General features: G+C 44.1%; 1 protein-coding gene and 1 long non-coding RNA gene across 7 annotated transcripts in view; one reads left to right on the plus strand and one right to left on the minus strand.

Moving 5' to 3' along the window:
* The window catches only part of LOC309362094, a 255,680-nt gene extending 249,537 nt beyond the window's left edge, over positions 1–6,143 (minus strand). Inside the window, exon 1 of the long non-coding RNA XR_014164795.1 lies at positions 6,074–6,143. This is a non-coding gene — a long non-coding RNA (uncharacterized lncRNA). The remainder of the gene's footprint in view (positions 1–6,073) is intronic.
* Positions 6,144–10,237: 4,094 nt separating this feature from the next.
* Positions 10,238–19,622, plus strand: part of LOC309362043 (uncharacterized protein) — a 50,800-nt gene continuing 41,415 nt past the window's right edge. Inside the window, exons 1-4 of one of the 6 annotated variants that reach the window (XR_014164720.1) lie at positions 10,238–10,404; positions 10,536–10,688; positions 13,572–13,684; positions 18,411–18,568. Coding sequence is in view for 1 of the 6 variants with exons in the window: in XM_081897530.1 (XP_081753656.1) it covers positions 10,302–10,404; positions 18,411–18,568 (261 nt within the window). In the remaining 5 variants the exon portion in view is untranslated. Of the gene's footprint in view, positions 10,405–10,535; positions 10,689–13,571; positions 13,711–18,410; positions 18,677–19,622 lie in introns of those variants that run through there. The other 5 variants (XR_014164721.1, XR_014164722.1, XR_014164723.1 and 2 more) reach the window with 5 other exon arrangements.

Below are 19,622 nucleotides of genomic sequence, written 5' to 3' on the forward strand. Positions count from 1 at the left end.
CTGTGCCGGATCCCCGCATTGCAGCAAAACAAGGTGCCAGCTCTAGGGCTCTGGCAGGTCCTAGAGCCAGTCTTTCCTTCTGTAGCTTCCGGCTTTGGAAGGGCAGTGTGAGGCTTCCCGGATGTGGTCAGAGCCCTGGCAGTGACTTGCCAGAGCCCGGGCACTGCCTTCACTGAGGGATGCAACAGCACCATTTTATGACAGATCGTGATAGGAACAGAAAATGAACTAAATGAAATGGTGCCTGGTGTACAATATTGTGATATGTTACCAGGTAAACATCACGATACACTGAGATCAAAAACTTTTAAATTAACATATAGTTACATATTTTATATAGATAGTTTTTTAACATCAGCAAATTTTCTCTTAAATTAAAAATTAAAATTCAACAAACGGGGAAAGGTGTGATTTGCTTTTTTAAAAACTTAGGAGCAAATAATTACAGTTTATTGTTCCACGGCACTAGCAGCAGCTTCTGCGTTAGTTCCGTCTGAGGGCAGTGGCTGTTCAAAAGGCAGAGCTGGGCAGCCACCTGGAGGGTTTAGGGGAGGTGGGGCAAGGGCCCCAGTGAAGGTGTCTAGAGCATTTAAACAAACAAACCAAAGCTGGGATCAAATGAGGTTTTCCCAGCTTTGGGTAAGAACTGCCGGGGTTCTGACAGATCCCACAAACTGCCTCCCCAAAGGGGCATAAAATGGACAGATTTTAATAATCTTTTAACCAATATGTGGCACGCCTAAATTTAACTTCTCAATTATGAATCTTCGTCATTTTGTTCCACTTCAGCTCAGATCCCTGTGCCGGATCCCCGCATTGCAGCAAAACAAGGTGCCACCTCTAGGGCTCTGGCAGGTCCTAGAGCCAGTCTTTCCTTCTGTAGCTTCCGGCTTTGGAAGGGCAGTGTGAGGCTTCCCGGATGTGGTCAGAGCCCTGGCAGTGACTTGCCAGAGCCCGGGCACTGCCTTCACTGAGGGATGCAACAGCACCATTTTATGACAGATCGTGATAGGAACAGAAAATGAACCAAATGAAATGGCGCCTGGCGTACAACATTGTGATATGTAACCAGCTAAACATCACAATATACTGAGATCACAATCTTATACTTTAACATATGGTTACATATTTTATAGTACAGATAGATTTTTAACACCAGCACATTTTCTCTTAAATTAAAAATTAAAATTCAACAAACGGGGAAAGGGATGATTTACTTTTTTCAACTTAGAAGCAAATAATCACAGTTTATTGTTCGAGGGCACTAGCAGCAGCTTCTGCATTAGTTCTGGCTGAGGGCAGTGGCTGTTCAAAAGGCAGAGCTGGGCAGCCACCTGGAGGGTTTAGGGGAGGTGGGGCAAGGGTCCCAGTGAAGGTGTCTAGAGCATTTAAACAAAGAAACCAAAGCTAGGATCAAATGAGGTTTTCCCAGCTTTGGGAAAGCACTGCCAGGGTTCTGGTAACACCCCAGATCCCTCACACTGCCTCCCCAAAGGTGGATAAAATGGACTGATTTTAATAATCTTTCAAGCCAATATGTGGCACGCCTAAATGGAACTTCTCAATTATGAATCTTCGCAATTTTGTAGCACTTCAGCTCAGATCCCTGTGCCGGATCCCTGCATTGCAGCAAAACAAGGTGCCAGCTCTAGGGCTCTGGCAGGTCCTAGAGCCAGTCTTTCCTTCTGTAGCTTCTGGCTTTGGAAGGGCAGTGTGAGGCTTCCCGGATGTGGTCAGAGCCCTGGCAGTGACTTGCCAGAGCCCGGGCACTGCCTTCACTGAGGGATGCAACAGCACCATTTTATGACAGATCGTGATAGGAACAGAAAATGGACTTCATGAAATGGCGCCTGGTGTACAACATTGTGATATGTAACCAGCTAAACATCACGATATACTGAGATCACAATCTTATACTTTAACATATGGTTTCATATTTTATAGTACAGATAGTTTTTTAACATCAGCACATTTTCTCTTAAATTAAAAATTAAAATTAAACAACAGGGGAAAGGGGTGATTTTATTTTTTTCAACTTAGAAGCAAATAATCACAGTTTATTGTTCCAGGGCACTAGCAGCAGCTTCTGTGTTAGTTCTGGCTGAGGGCAGTGGCTGTTCAAAAGGCAGAGCTGGGCAGCCACCTGGAGGGTTTAGGGGAGGTGGGGCAAGGGTCCAAGTGAAGGTGTGTAGAGCATTTAAACAAACAAACCAAAGCTAGGATCAAATGAGGTTTTCCCAGCTTTGGGTAAGAACTGCCGGGGTTCTGACAGATCCCACAAACTGCCTCCCCAAAGGGGCATAAAATGGACAGATTTTAATAATCTTTTAACCAATATGTGGCACGCCTAAATTTAACTTCTCAATTATGAATCTTCGTAATTTTGTACCACTTCAGCTCAGATCCCTGTGCCGGATCCCCGCATTGCAGCAAAACAAGGTGCCAGCTGCAGGGCTCGGGCAGGTCCTAGAGCCCATCTTTCCTTCCCTAGCTTCCGGCTTTGGAAGGGCAGTGTGAGGCTTCCCGGATGTGGTCAGAGCCCTGGCAGTGACTTGCCAGAGCCCGGGCACTGCCCTCACTGAGGGATGCAACAGCACCATTTTATGACAGATCGTGATAGGAACAGAAAATGAACTAAATGAAATGGTGCCTGGTGTACAACATTGTGATATGTTACCAGCTAAACATCACGATACACTGAGATCAAAAACTTTTAAATTAACATATAGTTACATATTTTATATAGATAGTTTTTTAACATCAGCACATTTTCTCTTAAATTAAAAATTAAAATTAAGCAACAGGGGAAAGGGGTGATTTTATTTTTTTCAACTTAGAAGGAAATAATCACAGTTTATTGTTCCATGGCACTAGCAGCAGCTTCTGCGTTAGTTCCGTCTGAGGGCAGTGGCTGTTCAAAAGGCAGAGCTGGGCAGCCACCTGGAGGGTTTAGGGGAGGTGGGGCAAGGGTCCAAGTGAAGGTGTCTAGAGCATTTAAACAAACAAACCAAAGCTAGGATCAAATGAGGTTTTCCCAGCTTTGGGTAAGAACTGCTGGGGTTCTGGTAACACCCCAGATCTCTCACACTGCCTTCCCAAAGGGGGATAAAATGGACTGATTTTAATAATCTTTTAAGCCAATATGTGGCACGCCTAAATGGAACTTCTCAATTATGAATCTTCGCAATTTTGATCCACTTCAGCTCAGATCCCTGTGCCGGATCCCCGCATTGCAGCAAAACAAGGTGCCAGCTGCAGGGCTCGGGCAGGTCCTAGAGCCAGTCTCTCCTTCCCTAGCTTCCGGCTTTGGAAGGGCAGTGTGAGGCTTCCCGGATGTGGTCAGAGCCCTGGCAGTGACTTGCCAGAGCCCGGGCACTGCCTTCACTGAGGGATGCAACAGCACCATTTTATGACAGATCGTGATAGGAAAAATGAAATGGCGCCTGGTGTACAGCATTGTGATATGTAACCAGCTAAACATCACGATATACTCAGATCACAATCTTATACTTTAACATATGGTTACATATTTTATAGTACAGATAGTTTTTTTACATCAGCACATTTTCTCTTAAATTAAAACTCTCGAAGTAATTAAACAACAGGGGAAGGTTTAATTCAATTTTTTTAAACTTAGAAGCAAATAATCTAGTTTATTGTTCCACGGCACTAGCAGTCGCTTCTGAGTTAGCTTCTGAGTTCTGAGCTTCTGAGCTATGACAGATGGGAGACCTCTGGGGTACAGCATACCAAAGTTAGGTAACCAGCCCTCCACACATTTCCCCCCACATTCAGCTGAGTGGAGACTCAGATTTTGTCACCCAGCATCCTGCCCTGACAAAACCATATACTAGCACCAAAAGGAATAATCACAGTTTATTGTTCCACGGCACTAGCAGCAGCTTCTAAGTTAGCATCGGCTGAAGGCAGTGGCTGTTCAAAAGGCAGAGCTGGGCAGCCACCTGGAGGGTTTAGAGGAGGTGGGGCAAGGGTCCCAGTGAAGGTGTGTAGGGCAGCTAAATAAAGAAACCAAAGCTAGGATCAAATGAGGTTTTCCCAGCTTTGGGAAAGTACTGCCGGGATTCTGGCAGATCCCTCAAACTGCCTTCCCAAAGGGGCATAAAATGGACTGATTTTAATAATCTTTTAAGCCAATATGTGGCACGCCTAAATGGAACTTCTCAATTATGAATCTTCGCAATTTTGTAGCACTTCAGCTCAGATCCCTGTGCCGGATCCCTGCATTGCAGCAAAACAAGGTGCCAGCTCTAGGGCTCTGGCAGGTCCTAGAGCCAGTCTTTCCTTCCCTAGCTTCCGGCTTTGGAAGGGCAGTGTGAGGCTTCCCGGATGTGGTCAGAGCCCTGGCAGTGACTTGCCAGATCCCGGGCACTGCCTTCACTGAGGGATGCAACAGCACCATTTTATGACAGATCGTGATAGGAACAGAAAATGGACTTCATGAAATGGCGCCTGGTGTACAACATTGTGATATGTAACCAGCTAAACATCACGATATACTGAGATCACAATCTTATACTTTAACATATGGTTTCATATTTTATAATACAGATAGTTTTTTAACATCAACACATTTTCTCTTAAATTAAAAATTTAAATTAAACAACAGGGGAAGGGGTTATTTTATTTTTTTCAACTTAGAAGCAAATAATTACAGTTTATTGTTCCAGGGCACTAGTTAGTTCCTGCTGAGGGCAGTGCCTGTTCAAAAGGCAGAGCTGGGCAGCCACCTGGAGGGTTTAGGGGAGGTGGGGCAAGGGCCCCAGTGAAGGTGTCTAGAGCATTTAAACAAAGAAACCAAAGCTAGGATCAAATGAGGTTTTCCCAGCTTTGGGAAAGCACTGCCAGGGTTCTGGTAACACCCCAGATCCCTCACACTGCCTCCCGAAAGTGGGATAAAATGGACAGATTTTAATAATCTTTTAAGCCAATATGTGGCACGCCTAAATGGAACTTCTCAATTATGAATCTTCGTAATTTTGTACCACTTCAGATCCCTGTGCCGGATCCCCGCATTGCAGCAAAACAAGGTGCCAGCTCTAGGGCTCTGGCAGGTCCTAGAGCCCGTCGTTCCTTCCCTACCTTCCGGCTTTGGAAGGGCAGTGTGAGGCTTCCCGGATGTGGTCAGAGCCCTGGCAGTGACTTGCCAGAGCCCGGGCAGTGCCTTCACTGAGGGATGCAACAGCACCATTTTATGACGAATCATGATGGGAACTGATAATAGACTTAATGAAATGGTGGCTGCTCGATGAGATGTATTGTTTTCAACATCGTGATATGTTACTAGCTAAACATCGCAATATACCAAGAAAACATGATGTCTGAAATAAGGATGGCATCAAGTGGATGTCAACAGGGTAATATCCTTGCAATGGCTCCTACTGAGGGGTGTAAAGCTTACAAATTTTTATTTATCTTTAAAATATTGTTACAAGTGATATTTTATAGTAAAAAGGTCAAAGTAATTAGTTGCCTAGATATCAAATGTAAGGGGAGATAGACATAAACACACACACACACACACACGAACAGGAGAACAGGAATAATGGACTGGAAACAGAATTAAGTATCTCAAGAGTATTATACTCTACAAGAAAAGCAGATCCTACAGGCAATGTATTCTCTCATATATGAAGTTCTGCTAACTTAACATATCCTTAACATCGGATATAACACATGGTCTAAAATAGGAATGGAGCTATGTTGAGGGGAACGGGGCAATGTCCCACCAGGTTCTACTCCATAGGGGTCTAAAACGGATTCCAAGGAAGCTCCAGCTAAAGGCAGAAGCTGTTCAGAAGGCAAAACTTGGCAGAAACTAGGGGGGGCTTTAGGGAGATGAGGTAAGCGCCTCAGTGCAGGGATGTAGGGAAGTAAATAAACCAAAGCTGTGATAGTATGAGTTTTACCCAGTACAGTGGTACCTCAGGTTAAGTACTTAATTCATTCCAGAGGTTCGTACTTAACCTGAAATTATTCTTTACCTGACGCACCACTTTAGCTAAAGTTCTTAAGCTGAAGCACCACTCCCGCTGCTGTCACGCCGCCGGAGCACGATTTCTGTTCTCACCCTGAAGCAAAGTTCTTAACCTGAAGTACTATTTCTGGGTTAGCGGAGTCTGTAACCTGAAGTGTATGTAACCTGAAGCGCATGTAAACCCTCGCACCATCCTCCCAAAGACAGATAAAATGGAAGGACAGGGGACTCTGAGAAAGCAGCTCCAGGACTCAGGCATGGTCCTAGTGCCCTTCTTCCTTTACCAAAGCTGGGCAAGCTATGACTAGGAGGGTGGTGCCAGGGCTCTGAGAAGGCGGTGCCAGGGCTCTGACACAGCCCTGCCTTCCCTGAGCCCTCCCACCACCTTTACTGATGTGGTGTAACATTTAGAAGATCCACTTGGTGGCGCCAAATATTGGCCTCGCTCAAGGTGTCAGGTACTGGCAGATTACAGTCAAAATATACTTCATATAATGTCGGCAGGTGTGGGTTCAATGTTTGGCGCCCCAAGTGGATCTTCATAATTTGACATCACCTCAGCTTGGTACAATGCCTGGTTTTCAACATCATTATATTTTATCGGCTGATACGTTATCAGTTTAACATCAAGATATACCAATATCACACTATATCAGAAATAAGGGCGGAATTATTTGGAGGAGAAGAGCAGGGGCAAAACTAGGCTTTATTTCTTCTGGGTCAAAGACCCAGTTTGGCACACACCCCACTCACATCTGTGATCACATACACACACAGAGGCTGGAGCCTCAATAGCCCCCCTCTGTAGGCTTTACATGGGGCCAAAAACTTGTTAGCCCCTGTTACTACTCATGGGGTATTAAATTTATAATTTTTTTACTTACCTTTAATATATTTTTGCAATTGTTTTTTATGGTACATATAATTCTTAAATCAGCACATTTTCTCTAATATTAAAACTGCAGAAGTAATTAGTAGCATAGATATGAAAAGTAAGGTGAAAGATGGTTCCCTGGTAGACAGGATGGGGGCACAGAAACACACACCAAAATATATTTTTAACTCAAAAGTAAATAATCCATGTTTATTCTTCCACAGCACAAGCAGACCACTGGCAGATTCCAAGAAAGCTGGAGCTGAGGGCAACAGCTGTTTAACAGACAAGACTGGGAGCAACTTGGGGGCAATTTGGCAGGCAAGGGGGAAAGGGCTTTCTTCTCTTATGAGGTCCCTGGCTTTGGGAAGGCAGTGCCAGCCTTATCTCCTTCCCAAAGCGGGGCGGGGGGACGGGTGAACAATTACTAGGGTTTTGATGGTTAAATATTTACAAAATCCACTTGGAGGCGCCAAATATCGGTCTGTACTGGCGCACTTTGTGACAGATTACAAATGGACTAGACAAAATATACTTCTTAAAATGGCGGCCAGAGCAAGACCAATATTTGGCGCCACCAAGTGGAATTTCTTAATTTTGCACCAGCTCAGTGCCCTGTACAAAAATACTGCTGGCACCACTTCAGCCCTGCAGTGGATCAATGCACTTGTTCCAGGGCTCAACAGGGTCCTAAAGCCCTTCCACTAGCTGCACAAGTGCTTATTGGGCTTTGGCAGGAGGACTCTGAGACATGGCCAGAGCCCTTGCACCACCTTCCCAAAGTCAGGTAAGCTGTCCCACACCTTTCTGGGGTGTGTACTGGGAAATTTGTGGCTTTACACATTTTTTTCCCATATACGGGATCCTTCTACACATTCAGCTGAGTGGGGCCCCAAATTTTGTATCCCAGTGTCCTGTCCTGACACAGTGACAGACAAATATATACTTGCAGCCAAATAAATAGTGGGTCCACAGTTCATAAGCATATGCTCCACTCTGCCACCTACTTCTGTTCTTGAAACACTAACTAACTGGTGGGTAATAAGCCTGAGGCAAAAGGATATGCACAATAAAGATCCACCCTTAATGTTGGCTCGGTGGTATTAGCAGCACCGAAGTGATCAGTCTTCATAAACCCCCTCGACATGAGAGAGAGTAGTAGGTTAAAATGAGATAAGGGGGTGGCTCTTCAGAGGTAACAAAACAGCAGCCCCTAAAAGCCACCAGATGCAGGGCGACCTCATTTCTCAGAAATAGTCATTAGAAATATGACAATTAAGCAAAGTAGTTCAGTTGTACCTTTTTGTATGATTAAGAACTTATGCGCATCACAGGTTTCAGCACTAGGGGCACAGTTGGGATTTTTGGGCTGGCTGAAATAGTATAGAACTATGTAGAAATGAGAACAGGAATAATGGACTAGAATCAGCGCTAAGTATCTCAGAAGTATTATACACAGGCAATGTATTCTATCATATATGAGGTTCTGCTGATTGAAAAGGCATCAAGATTGACAAACTGAAATGAGCATCCTACATAAACGCTAAATCCACTGGAATGAAGGCAGGGCAATGTTTGGTTTTCAACATTGTAATGTGTCAACAGCTAAACACTGTGATATGTCAATATAACATGATGTTGAAATAAGGGTGGGACTATGTAGAGGCAGGGCAACATTTTCCCCAACATTAAAACTACAGATGCAATTAGTAGCATAGATATCAAAACAAGGTGAGAAAGTGCTCCCTAATAGTCAAACAGGAGACTCAGACAGACAGACACACGCACAGAGAGAGAGAGAGAGAGAAGGGAGGAAATAGGCTTAAACAACAATACAAGGCTTATTTTTATTTTCTTAACCTCATAAGTAAATAACCCCAATTCTTTCTTCCATGGGACTAGCGGTGGCTTCCAAGCGAGTCATGGCTCTTGGTGAGTCCAGGGTCCTAAGGTCCCAGTGCAGGAGGTGCAAGGGAAAGTAAATAAAAAAAATGGACAGTGAAGGAATCCCACACTGCATTTATTTATTCCCCCATTTCCACACACACACCTGAGCAAAACTCAATCATATGAAGGTGGGACCATGGTTCTGTTGGCATCCCAGAGCACGGGGCTCTAAGAAGGAGGTGACAGGTCCGCACCATGTGCAGGAAAACTGCTGGATTCCGCATTGCAGCAAAACAAGGTGCCAGGTTCTGAAAAGCAGTTTTAGGGCTCTGGCAGGTCCTAGAGCCAGTCTTTCCTTCTGCAGCTTCCGGCTTTGGAAGGGCAGTGTGAGGCTTCCCGGATGTGGTCAGAGCCCTGGCAGTGACTTGCCAGAGCCCGGGCACTGCCTTCTCTGAGGGATGCAACAGCACCATTTTATGACAGATCGTGATAGGAACAGAAAATGGACTTAATGAAATGGCGCCTGGTGTACAACATTGTGATATGTTACCAGCTAAACATCGCAATATACCAAGATCACAAACTTTTACTTTAACATATGGTTACATTTTTCATAGTACAGATAGTTTTTTTTACATCAGCACATTTTCTCTTAAATTAAAACTGTCGAAGTAATTAAACAACAGGGGAAGGTTTCATTCAATTTTTTTAAACTTAGAAGCAAATAATCTCAGTTTATTGTTCCACGGCACTAGCAGCAGCTTCTGAGTTAGCTTCTGAGTTCTGAGCTTCTGAGCTATGACAGATGGGAGACCTCTGGGGTACAGCATACCAAAGTTAGGTAACCAGCCCTCCACACATTTCCCCCCACATTCAGCTGAGTGGAGACTCAGATTTTGTCACCCAGCATCCTGCCCTGACAAAACCATATACTAGCACCAAAAGGAATAATCACAGTTTATTGTTCCACGGCACTAGCAGCAGCTTCTAAGTTAGCACCGGCTGAAGGCAGCGGCTGTTCTAAAGGCAGAGCTGGGCAGCCACCTGGAGGGTTTAGGGGAGGTGGGGCAAGGGTCCCCGTGAAGGTGTGTAGGGCAGCTAAATAAAGAAACCAAAGCTAGGATCAAATGAGGCTTTCACAGCTTTGGGAAAGTACTGCCAGGGTTCTGGCAGATCCCTCAAACTGCCTTCCCAAAGGGGCATAAAATGGACTGATTTTAATAATCTTTTAAGCCAATATGTGGCACGCCTAAATGGAACTTCTCAATTATGAATCTTCGCAATTTTGATCCACTTCAGCTCAGAACCCTGTGCCGGATCCCCGCATTGCAGCAAAACAAGGTGCCAGCTCCAGGGCTCTGGCAGGTCCTAGAGCCAGTCTTTCCTTCTGTAGCTTCCGGCTTTGGAAGGGCAGTGTGAGGCTTCCCGGATGTCGTCAGAGCCCTGGAAATGACTTGCCAGAGCCCGGGCACTGCCTTCACTGAGGGATGCAACAGCACCATTTTATGACAGATCGTGATAGGAACAGAAAATGAACTAAATGAAATGGCGCCTGGTGTACAACATCGTGATATGTTACCAGCTAAACATCACGATGTACCAAGATCACAACTGCCCCAGAGCCCTTGCACTGTATTCCGAAATTCAGGTAAGCAGCCCTCCACCTTGCTGCCACCCCATTCTGGGGATTTGTGGCTTTACATATCTCCCCCCCCCCCCCAATATGGGGATTACAGTTTATTTTTCCACATACCGTAACTAGCATGGCCCTGCCTGCAGGGAGAGCCCAAATGAGGAGCAAGGAAGAGGGAAAGAAGTTCCTAGCAAGAACCGTAAGGCATCTCGCACTGGCATCTCCCTCATATCATACCTGGTGCTTGGTGCTTAAAACAAGAAGCTCATGGTATCTATATTACTAAGGAAAGTTCCCAGGTAGGCTGCTTTCTTGAGTGCCTGCTCTTGTGGTTTGCTGCCCTCTGCAGGAAGCAGGGGACAGTTGAGGCAGCAGGAACCACAAGAGAAGTGATGACCAGCTTCACAGACCAGCTCCGACACTGATTTTTTTGACATACCACATGCACACATTTTTATGTATATCACCACATGGATTATGATGATCTAATGTTGAACTCCCCCTCTCCACTGCCCTGGAAACTTCCACAGCCCTTATGCTACTAGGGATGTTGGAGCAAAAAAAATTCCTTCCAGTAGCACCTTAAAGACCAACTAAGTTAGTTCTTGGTATGAGCTTTCGTGTGCATGCACACTTCTTCAGATACACACTAGGGATGTTGGAGAAAATCTGTTCCGTTCACTTTTAATGGAGAATCTCGCTAACCCACACTTCCTGAATCAATACAAGAACCAAAATGCAGCCATCCTTTGAAATTCACGTCTCCAGATTTTGCAATGCAGTTCTCCAGCCAACAAATCACTTTTGTTCATTTTCATTCACACACACACACACACACACACTGCTATATCATGAAAAATATCAAAGTGGTTTACAATAATATCTATATAGTATAAAACCACATAAAATTATAAGCTTTTCTGAAAGATGTATAAGGTTAGCTGAACAGAATTGATTAAGGACTGATTTAGGAGGCACCTGCTGAATCTCTATTGGCAAAGTATTCCACAGCATTGGGTGGATGTGTACAAAATGTTGTGTACCACGTGTACCAAAATGCTGAGGTAATGTGCACATAAAAAGGCAGATTCATGGGAAAAAACATACAAAATGCATTGTAGTGGTAAAATTGCTTTCCAAGATGTATATATTAGGATACATTTGCACTAAATGCTGATGAATTTTCATGAAGTGTGTGTATCTCACAGACTGATGTGGAAATGTGAATAACTGAATTTAAGATTTAAAAAAAAACAAAACAGGAGAAGCTGAGAGAAGCCAAAATGTACATATTCACCCAGTTCTGGGCCCTACTGAAGTCAGAATCCTGATGTCAGTAGACACAAAAAGTAAGAGCATGGCTCTGAAGACTGTTCGGAAACTTCAGCTGGTGCAGAATTCAGCGGCCAGGTTGTGGGCAGGATGGTTTGAGCATATAACACCAACTGCAATACCTCAAGGACCGCCTCTCCCCATATGACCTACCCAGACCTTTAGATCATCTTTTGAGGCCCTCTCCTCGAAGAGAGGTCCAGAGGGTGGCAGCATGAGAACAGGCCTTTTCTGTAGTGGCTCCCTGCTTGTGGAATGGCCTTCCCAGGGAGGCTCACCTCACGCTCTCATTACATATCTTTCCTCTTCCCCTAAGACTCTGGCTGGTTAAACAATCTCTTAAACTCTCTGTGCAGGAGAGTTATTGCTTTGTTTGTTTGTTACTATGCTATGTATTTTTGGCTTTTAATATTGTAAACTGCCCTGTGATCCTCAGATGAAGGGTAGTATAGAAAATAGATAGATGATTGATAGATAGATAGATAGATGATAGATAGATGATAGATAGATAGATAGATAGATAGATAGATAGATAGATGATAGATAGATATAGATAGATGATAGATAGATAGATTAGATAGATAGATGATAGATAGATGATAGATAGATGATAGATGATAGATAGATGATAGATAGATAGATAGATGATAGATAGATAGATGATAGATAGATAGATAGATAGATGATAGATAGATAGATAGATAGATAGATAGATAGATAGATAGATAGATGATAGATAGATAGATGATAAATAACTCTGCCCTGCACATTACCTTTCCACAGGCAATTGCTCTGGCTGTTTCTGCTGCTTCAAGTTCTGATAATGGAAGTGAACCAGGATGAAAGGAAAGTTGTGTATGACCCAAAAAGAGGATACAGTGGTACCTTGGGTTACAGACACTTCAGGTTACAGACTCCACTAACCCAGAAACAGTATCTCGGGTTAAGAACTTTGCTTCAGGATGAGAACAGAAATCACGTGTCGGCAGCACAGTGGCAGCAGGAGGCCCCATTAGCTAAAGTGGTACCTCAGGTTAAGAACAGTTTCAGGTTAAGAACAGACCTCCAGAACGAATTAAGTTCTTAACCCGATGTACCACTGCACCTCTTTTGCATAAAATGTCCATGTGTGTGGACACACATATACAGTGGTGCCTCGCTAGACGAAAAGAATTCGTTCCGCGATTCTCTTCGTCTAGCGGTTTTTTCGTCTTGCGAAGCAAGCCCATTGACAGTTTAGCGGATTAGCGCTACAGCTGTCAAGCGGCTTCCAGCGATCAGCTGTTAAGCGGCTTCCAGCGATCAGCTGTTAAGCGGCTTATCAGCGGAACAGCTGATAAGCGGCTTAGCGGCTTAAGAAAAGGGCGAAAAAAGCGAAAAAACCCCGCGGGGGGATGCAATATTTTTTTCGTCTTGTGAAGCAACCCCATAGGGAAATTCGTTTTGCGAAGCACCTCCAAAATGGAAAACCCTTTCGTCTAGCGGGTTTTTCGTCTTGCGAGGCGTTCGTCTTGCGGGGCACCACTGTATAAGGGTTGCCTTATTTCATAAAGTTAAAATCTGGACAGGAAAGTTGTTGAGCTTTTTTCTTTTTGCCCAAAGTTGAGTTTTGTTTTGTTTGTTTTTTTGCAAAATTTCCCAAATATTTTTTTTGCCTGGACACTGCTTGGGGTTGCAGTATGCCAAATATGTCCAGATGTATGGCATTCCTAATACACACACACAAACACACACACCCTGCAAATTTAAAAATGATATAATTTAAATATGAAAACACACCTTACTATAACAGGGAAAACTGTGTCTGGGTGAGCTGTGTCTTTATTTATATATTTATTAAATTTCTACAGGAAATTACTGCAGGAGATTGTAGGATATGGTGACTTCAAGGTGCTGCAAACACCCTTTGGATCATCACTGCTCCAACTGCCCAACACCAGGTCACATAGGAAGCTGCCTTAAGGTTAGTCAGACTCCTGGCCCATCCAGGTCAGTACTGTCTACACTGATTGGAAGTGTCTGTCCAGGGTTTCAGAGGAGTCTTAACCAGCTCCTTCTGGAGATGCCAGGGACTCAACCTGTGACATTCTACCATGTTCTCTACCACTGAGCTACCACCTTTCTTCAACCAGGAGGTACACAAGAAACTGCTTTACATAGACTGTTGGGTCATCTAGCTCCATATCATCTACACCAGGAATAGGAAACTTGTGGCCTTCTGTATGTTGTCAGACTACATCGCCCCTGACCACTGGACATTCTGCCTGGGGCTGGTGAGAATTCAGCTGTAACAAGTTTTGGAGGCGCACAAGGTCCACGTCCCTGGTATCCACTGACTGCTGGAAGCTCTCCAGGATTTTAGACATGGGAGATACTGGGGGTTGAACTTGAGACCTTCTATCTGCAGAGGATTTGCTCAACCACTAAGCCATTGATCATAAAACACTAGACCGAGAGTTCCACTTAATCCTGGAATTGACTCTGCCAGGCTACTCTCTACTTCAAACATAAGCAGGAAGCCAGTGCACAAAGAAGGACATGTCACTTGGCTCTCATTTTTGCACCATCTTCACCAACCTAGTGACTTTCAGCTCTTTTGGATTCCAACTCCCAATAGCCCCAGGCAGCATGTGGCTGTTTGGTGAAGCCTGGCCTAGCACCTCAAGCATCAGAAAGCTCTTAAGATCTACATAGGGGTGTAGGGGCATTCCGTCCAGAACCTGAAATTGTCTCTGTTTCAAGCCCAGATTACTTCTCTTAGGCTCTTTGACTGTAAGCCTGGGTCACCCTGATGCTGTGGGTGTTTTCCCATATTGCAACAGGAAGCCAACAGAAATGGCGCAATGTGGTGGTTATTGCTAAGAACTTGAGATCAGAAGTACCATGCCATAGTTCAAATCTTGCCATAGCCATGCATTCGCTAGGCCTTTGACAGTTTCAGCCCCAGAGTAGTAACAATGCTCCCTCTGTTTGAGTGTCTTCACCTATGCAGTCAAAAGCAGCCCAATAAGAGTGAGGAATCAGCCAACTAGGGGAAGCCCTGAAGTTTGCATAAGTGCAAAAATATATTTGGGGGTGGGCCTAAAGGGAAGGAAACCCCTGAAACAGTCCAACAAGGACTGAACGTATTAAGTAGCCACATAATATTGGCTTATTTTATTTTTTAGGTGGGGTGGGGAGAGAGGAGAAAAACCAGGAGGAGGAATTGAATGGAGTGTCTGGAACAGGAGAACTCCTCCATACGGCATATATTAGTTCTTATGCATGCGAAGGGAATACAGTACAGTAGTACCTTGGGTTACATACGCTTCAGGTTACAGATTCCGCTAAACCAGAAATAGTACCTTGGGTTAAGAACTTTGCTTCAGGATGAGAACAGAAATTGTGCAGCGACGGCGCAGCAGCAGGAGGCCCCATTAGCTAAAGTGGTTAAAAACAGTTTCAGTTTAAGAACAGACTTCCAGAACGAATTAAGTTCTTAACCCGAGGTACCATTGTACAGATAATGAAAGCTCTTTTATCAATGTTCTCCACCCTGTTCTTGTATCTTTTTGATACAGATGTGGAATTATTATTATTAAAATAATTTGTTTTCAAGACTGAAAAGTGACTTTAGAAGTGAGGAAAATCCTCACCTTTACAGGAAAATCATATAATGATAAATTTTGCTTCTTTTGCAATTGGAGAACTGTGTAGCTGAAGAAAAAGGAGAAGAGTCTGACTGAGATTACCAATTGTGCAACATAGTAAAAAGGAAGGGGGGCAAATCCCCCAACATATACACCTATGTAATTACTGTATTCTGCTAACCAAACACTGTGGAGAATTGTAAAATACTGAATCGCAAGACATTCCATCAATAGCTTTTAAAGTTTCCATGACAAATCCTGCCCTATAGAAATAAGCCAAATGACTGTGAGCTAAGGGCCATTTCAAAGGCAAAGTTCCTCTCATAAGCCACACACTGCCCACTGGCAAGAAGCTTTCTGCTGTTTCAGACAGGTGAAATTTCTAGTCTTGCTGGGAGATACAGGGGATGGAACCTGGGACCTCCTGGTTAGGAATCAGATGCTCTGCCACTGAACCTGTAGATCTTTCCTGGGCCTAATGAACTGCAATGAAGGGGTGTTGGGCATTTGGCCCTGGGATAACTAACTCAATGGTAGTGCCTATGCTCTCCTCCCATATGCATGTCTCAGGCCAGGTCATCCTTGCATAGGGATGGGTGGGAAATTGGATTCAGTCTGCATTTAAAGGTGAACCTACCAAATCCACTCTTCCTGACAAACCAGAACACAACCATATTTCTAAATGCACACTACTTCAAATTTTTCAGTAGAGTACCACAAGTAACATGTAAAACAATGCATTTATGAAGTCTGCATCAAAGTGCATACATTAGTGAAAACAGCATGCAAAAATGCATTATAATGGGAGAAGTTGCTTTGCAAAAATTTACATTAGCAAGATTTGCAAGGGTCTCTCCCAGCCAACCTGGAGATGCCGGGGACCGAACCTGGGACCTTCTGCATGCAAAGCAGACGCTCTGCCACCAGTCAGCTTCTGTATATGGAGTGTGTGTTTGTGATACTATTTCATCCTTCACACAAGACATTAAAAATGTCTTGGTCTCAGGTTCCAACCCCAGAACCTCCAGCTAAAAAATCTAAGGTACCAGGGCTGTGAAAGACAGATGACAGTTGAAGTAGGCAATTATGGAATAGATAGCTGGGTTTACTGCACAACAGCTTCTTCCACCTGTCATGAGTCTAGTGGTGTTATTGCACCGGAGACAAATTTGGTCAAAGAATCAAGTCTTCAGGAAAATACTTCCCAAAGAAATCCAATACAGAATCCCTCTCTCCATTGCCAAAAACAAACCTACTATTGTTGCAATTTAAAAACATATATATGGGGTGCGGGGAAAGCCAACCAATACTTCTACTAAATTCATAAGGAAATGAAGAAATACAGCAAGAAACTAGATTTTGGCTGAACCAAGCAAAAGAAACGCAAAACACCACGTTTTACCTTGGCTTTCAGGGGTGTCACTGGAGACCTTTCTTTCTCCCTCTCAATCACCTTTGGCACTGATGACACCCTCAGGGGCTCCATGTTCCAGCAACCCTTTTGCTTCTGCCACAAGTGGGCAAGAAGAACCAGCTTGCTCCTTCTTCTCTCATCAATCTGTTGGTCCTGTGCATTGTTGGCCCCGAGGAATAGCTATGCTGGAGAGCAATTGCGGATGGCCCTGTCCAATCTCCTGGCCCTCGTGCGGCTGAGCGGAGATTTACCTGTCAAACGCCTCCACCCTACCCCACCCCACCTTCTTTATCCTTGGGCTTCGCTTGATTTCCCAATGGCCTCTTGCTTGGTGACTCTAACAGTGCAGTGTCTCACCTTTCACCCGGAGTAAAAGGACAACTCCTTGGTCGGTTTGTTTTAGTTAGGGCTCAAAACTGCCTGGAATGTAGTGAGGCAGAGGAATAAGGTTGCTGTCCTGCCATAGGCAACTTTTTGCTCTATCTCACTCCTTGTTGTCCACACCAGGGAAAGTACCTTGATGACAAGGGTGCCTGTTGATGAGGGCAGCAGCTGAAATGGCACAAGCAAAATTTTTTCCCTGCAAACTAGTCATCGGTTGCTTTTCCCTCCACAGAGGAGGAAAAAAAAATGTCTACAAGAGTCAGTGGTCACTTAGTGGGGGGGAAATAGTCCTTGTTAAAATCAGCATCATTTTAGTGCAAAATTTTCATAATATGCATATGCTTGTATGCACTTTGTCTAATATACACATTTTGGAAAGTGGTGTTCCTTCATATAATCCATTTGTGTATATTGTTTTCATGGGTACATTCATTTTTATGCTCACTCTCCCCCAAAATGTGCATAATGGAGTACTGAATTGCTAAAAAGGAAGGAAGGAAGGAAGGAAGGAAGGAAGGAAGGAAGGAAGGAAGGAAGGAAGGAAGGAAGGAAGGAAGGAAGGTGTGAATTGTGAACAATGTCTGTTTTCTTGTTTCATGTATTGTTTTGGAAAGTGAAGATTAGGTATAGATTCATCTTTAAATGCAAACTAAATTGAGTTTCTCCCTCATCCCTATGGGAGAGACAGTGTGGACAGACAATTGGATTCAGATATGGAAGATGTGGATTCACTGGGGTTTCCCCAAAGATAATGCTGTCCCCTAGTCTCCATTTGTAAAACATGGGAAATGGTGGTTTACAGGTTTGGCAGGAGAACAAAACTATGAAGCAGATATTGAGAACTTGTGGCCTGTCATATGTTTGTTTGTTTGTTTGTTTGTTTGTTTGTTTATAAAGGCATTATAAAGGGTGCCCCCAAAGTAGGTATACAGTTGAATAAATGAAATTCATCACAACAGGTTATATGGGTACACATTAGTGGCACACAACAAAGTGGCAGTTAAATTTCAGGTTGGTAGTTGGAAAGAACAGTGGAGTCAGATAAAAGGATTATTTTTCTTTACTGATACTGTGACTGATGACAGTGAACATGAGTCAAGAACAAAGAAAGTGGATTCTAAAGCAGTATACCTACCTAGGGGCCACCCTGTATGCTAACATATGATGAATCAGGACAGTGTACAATGATAAAACACAATGAAAAGCACTACAAAACGATGGTTAAAATGACTGGCTACTTGTTGGTCTTCATCTCCCATCAGCCTCACCCAGCATGACTGATAGCCAAGGAAGACTGGAGCTGGAGCTCAGCAACATCTGGAGTGCCCACAGGTCCCCACCTCTGCTGCAAAGCATTCAGTGGTGCTGTCAGAACAAGACTTTGGGGCAGATGTCCAAGACTCCACTCAGCAATTTTGCAGTAAGTGAAGTAACACAAATTGCCATCCAAGGGCCTTTCTAATCCAGAAAAGACTGGTGTTTTGTTGCAGGAGAATTCTGCAAAGCGTGTTCTCATTAAAAAGAGAGCACGTGTTGCGGTTGGGGCCAGCAGAAACATCCCTAGTTGCCAGCCAGGCTGTGGCAAGGGAATTGAATGGATTGGTGGCTGCCGTTACTAGGGTAAATTGCATGTTGCCAATTAAGGGGTGGGATCAGAGGTTATTTATACTGGGTCCACTGAGTGTTCCTTTCTCTTTCGCTGTGGACACCGGATCACATGGAGCACTGGGACTGTCTGGAGGACAGTGTTTCAATCTTCTCATTGTCTGGTTACATTTATTTATTTCCCCCTTCTTTTAATCCTCTTTAGTCCCTTAAATAATTTAATTCCCCCCTTTTCCTGTTCGATTTCCCACCCCACCCCTTACCCTGCCCTGTGGGAAGATTCTCCCTGTATCTCTGGCTTGCCTTTCCCAATAGGGAGAGGGCCCCTGGTAGGGGCTTCCTTTCGCAAAAAGGTTTCCCCCATTTCTCCTGTTGTAAATTGTGGGGCTAATCAGGGCTGTTCCCAGCTTAGCTGGGATCATTTTCGTTTATAGCACCCCCGAAGATTGGCTTTATTTGAGTGTGTGCAGCGCTGTTGGCCAAATATTAATCTAGCCTTGGGCGGGAGCACTATTTTGAGTTCTTTTAATATTGCTATGAGACTAAGATTCTCAAGAGCAGAGGCGGGGAGGCCTATTTGGCCTGCACATAACTTCCAAGCCTAAGTCTGCTACAGGTAGCAGTTAATTGTTAAGTCTCTGACCTCTCTCAAGAATGTATCTTCTTGCAGGCTCAGTTGCTGCTAATGTATATCTGAGGCAGACAGGGCGGTAGAGGCTCTCTGTGCCTCCAATGACTATGAGCACTCTGTATATGCTCTTGAACTATGCTGTTTCTGAACAAGTTTATTTTCGTTAAGTTTGTTTTGCCCTGATAGTGGCGACTGCCATTTTAGAGACGAGCCATTGTGGCTTAGTGGCTAAAGTGTA

Source organism: Podarcis melisellensis (assembly GCF_964234715.1).
Source record: "Podarcis melisellensis genome assembly, chromosome: Z".
NCBI classification, from domain to species: domain Eukaryota; kingdom Metazoa; phylum Chordata; class Lepidosauria; order Squamata; family Lacertidae; genus Podarcis; species Podarcis melisellensis.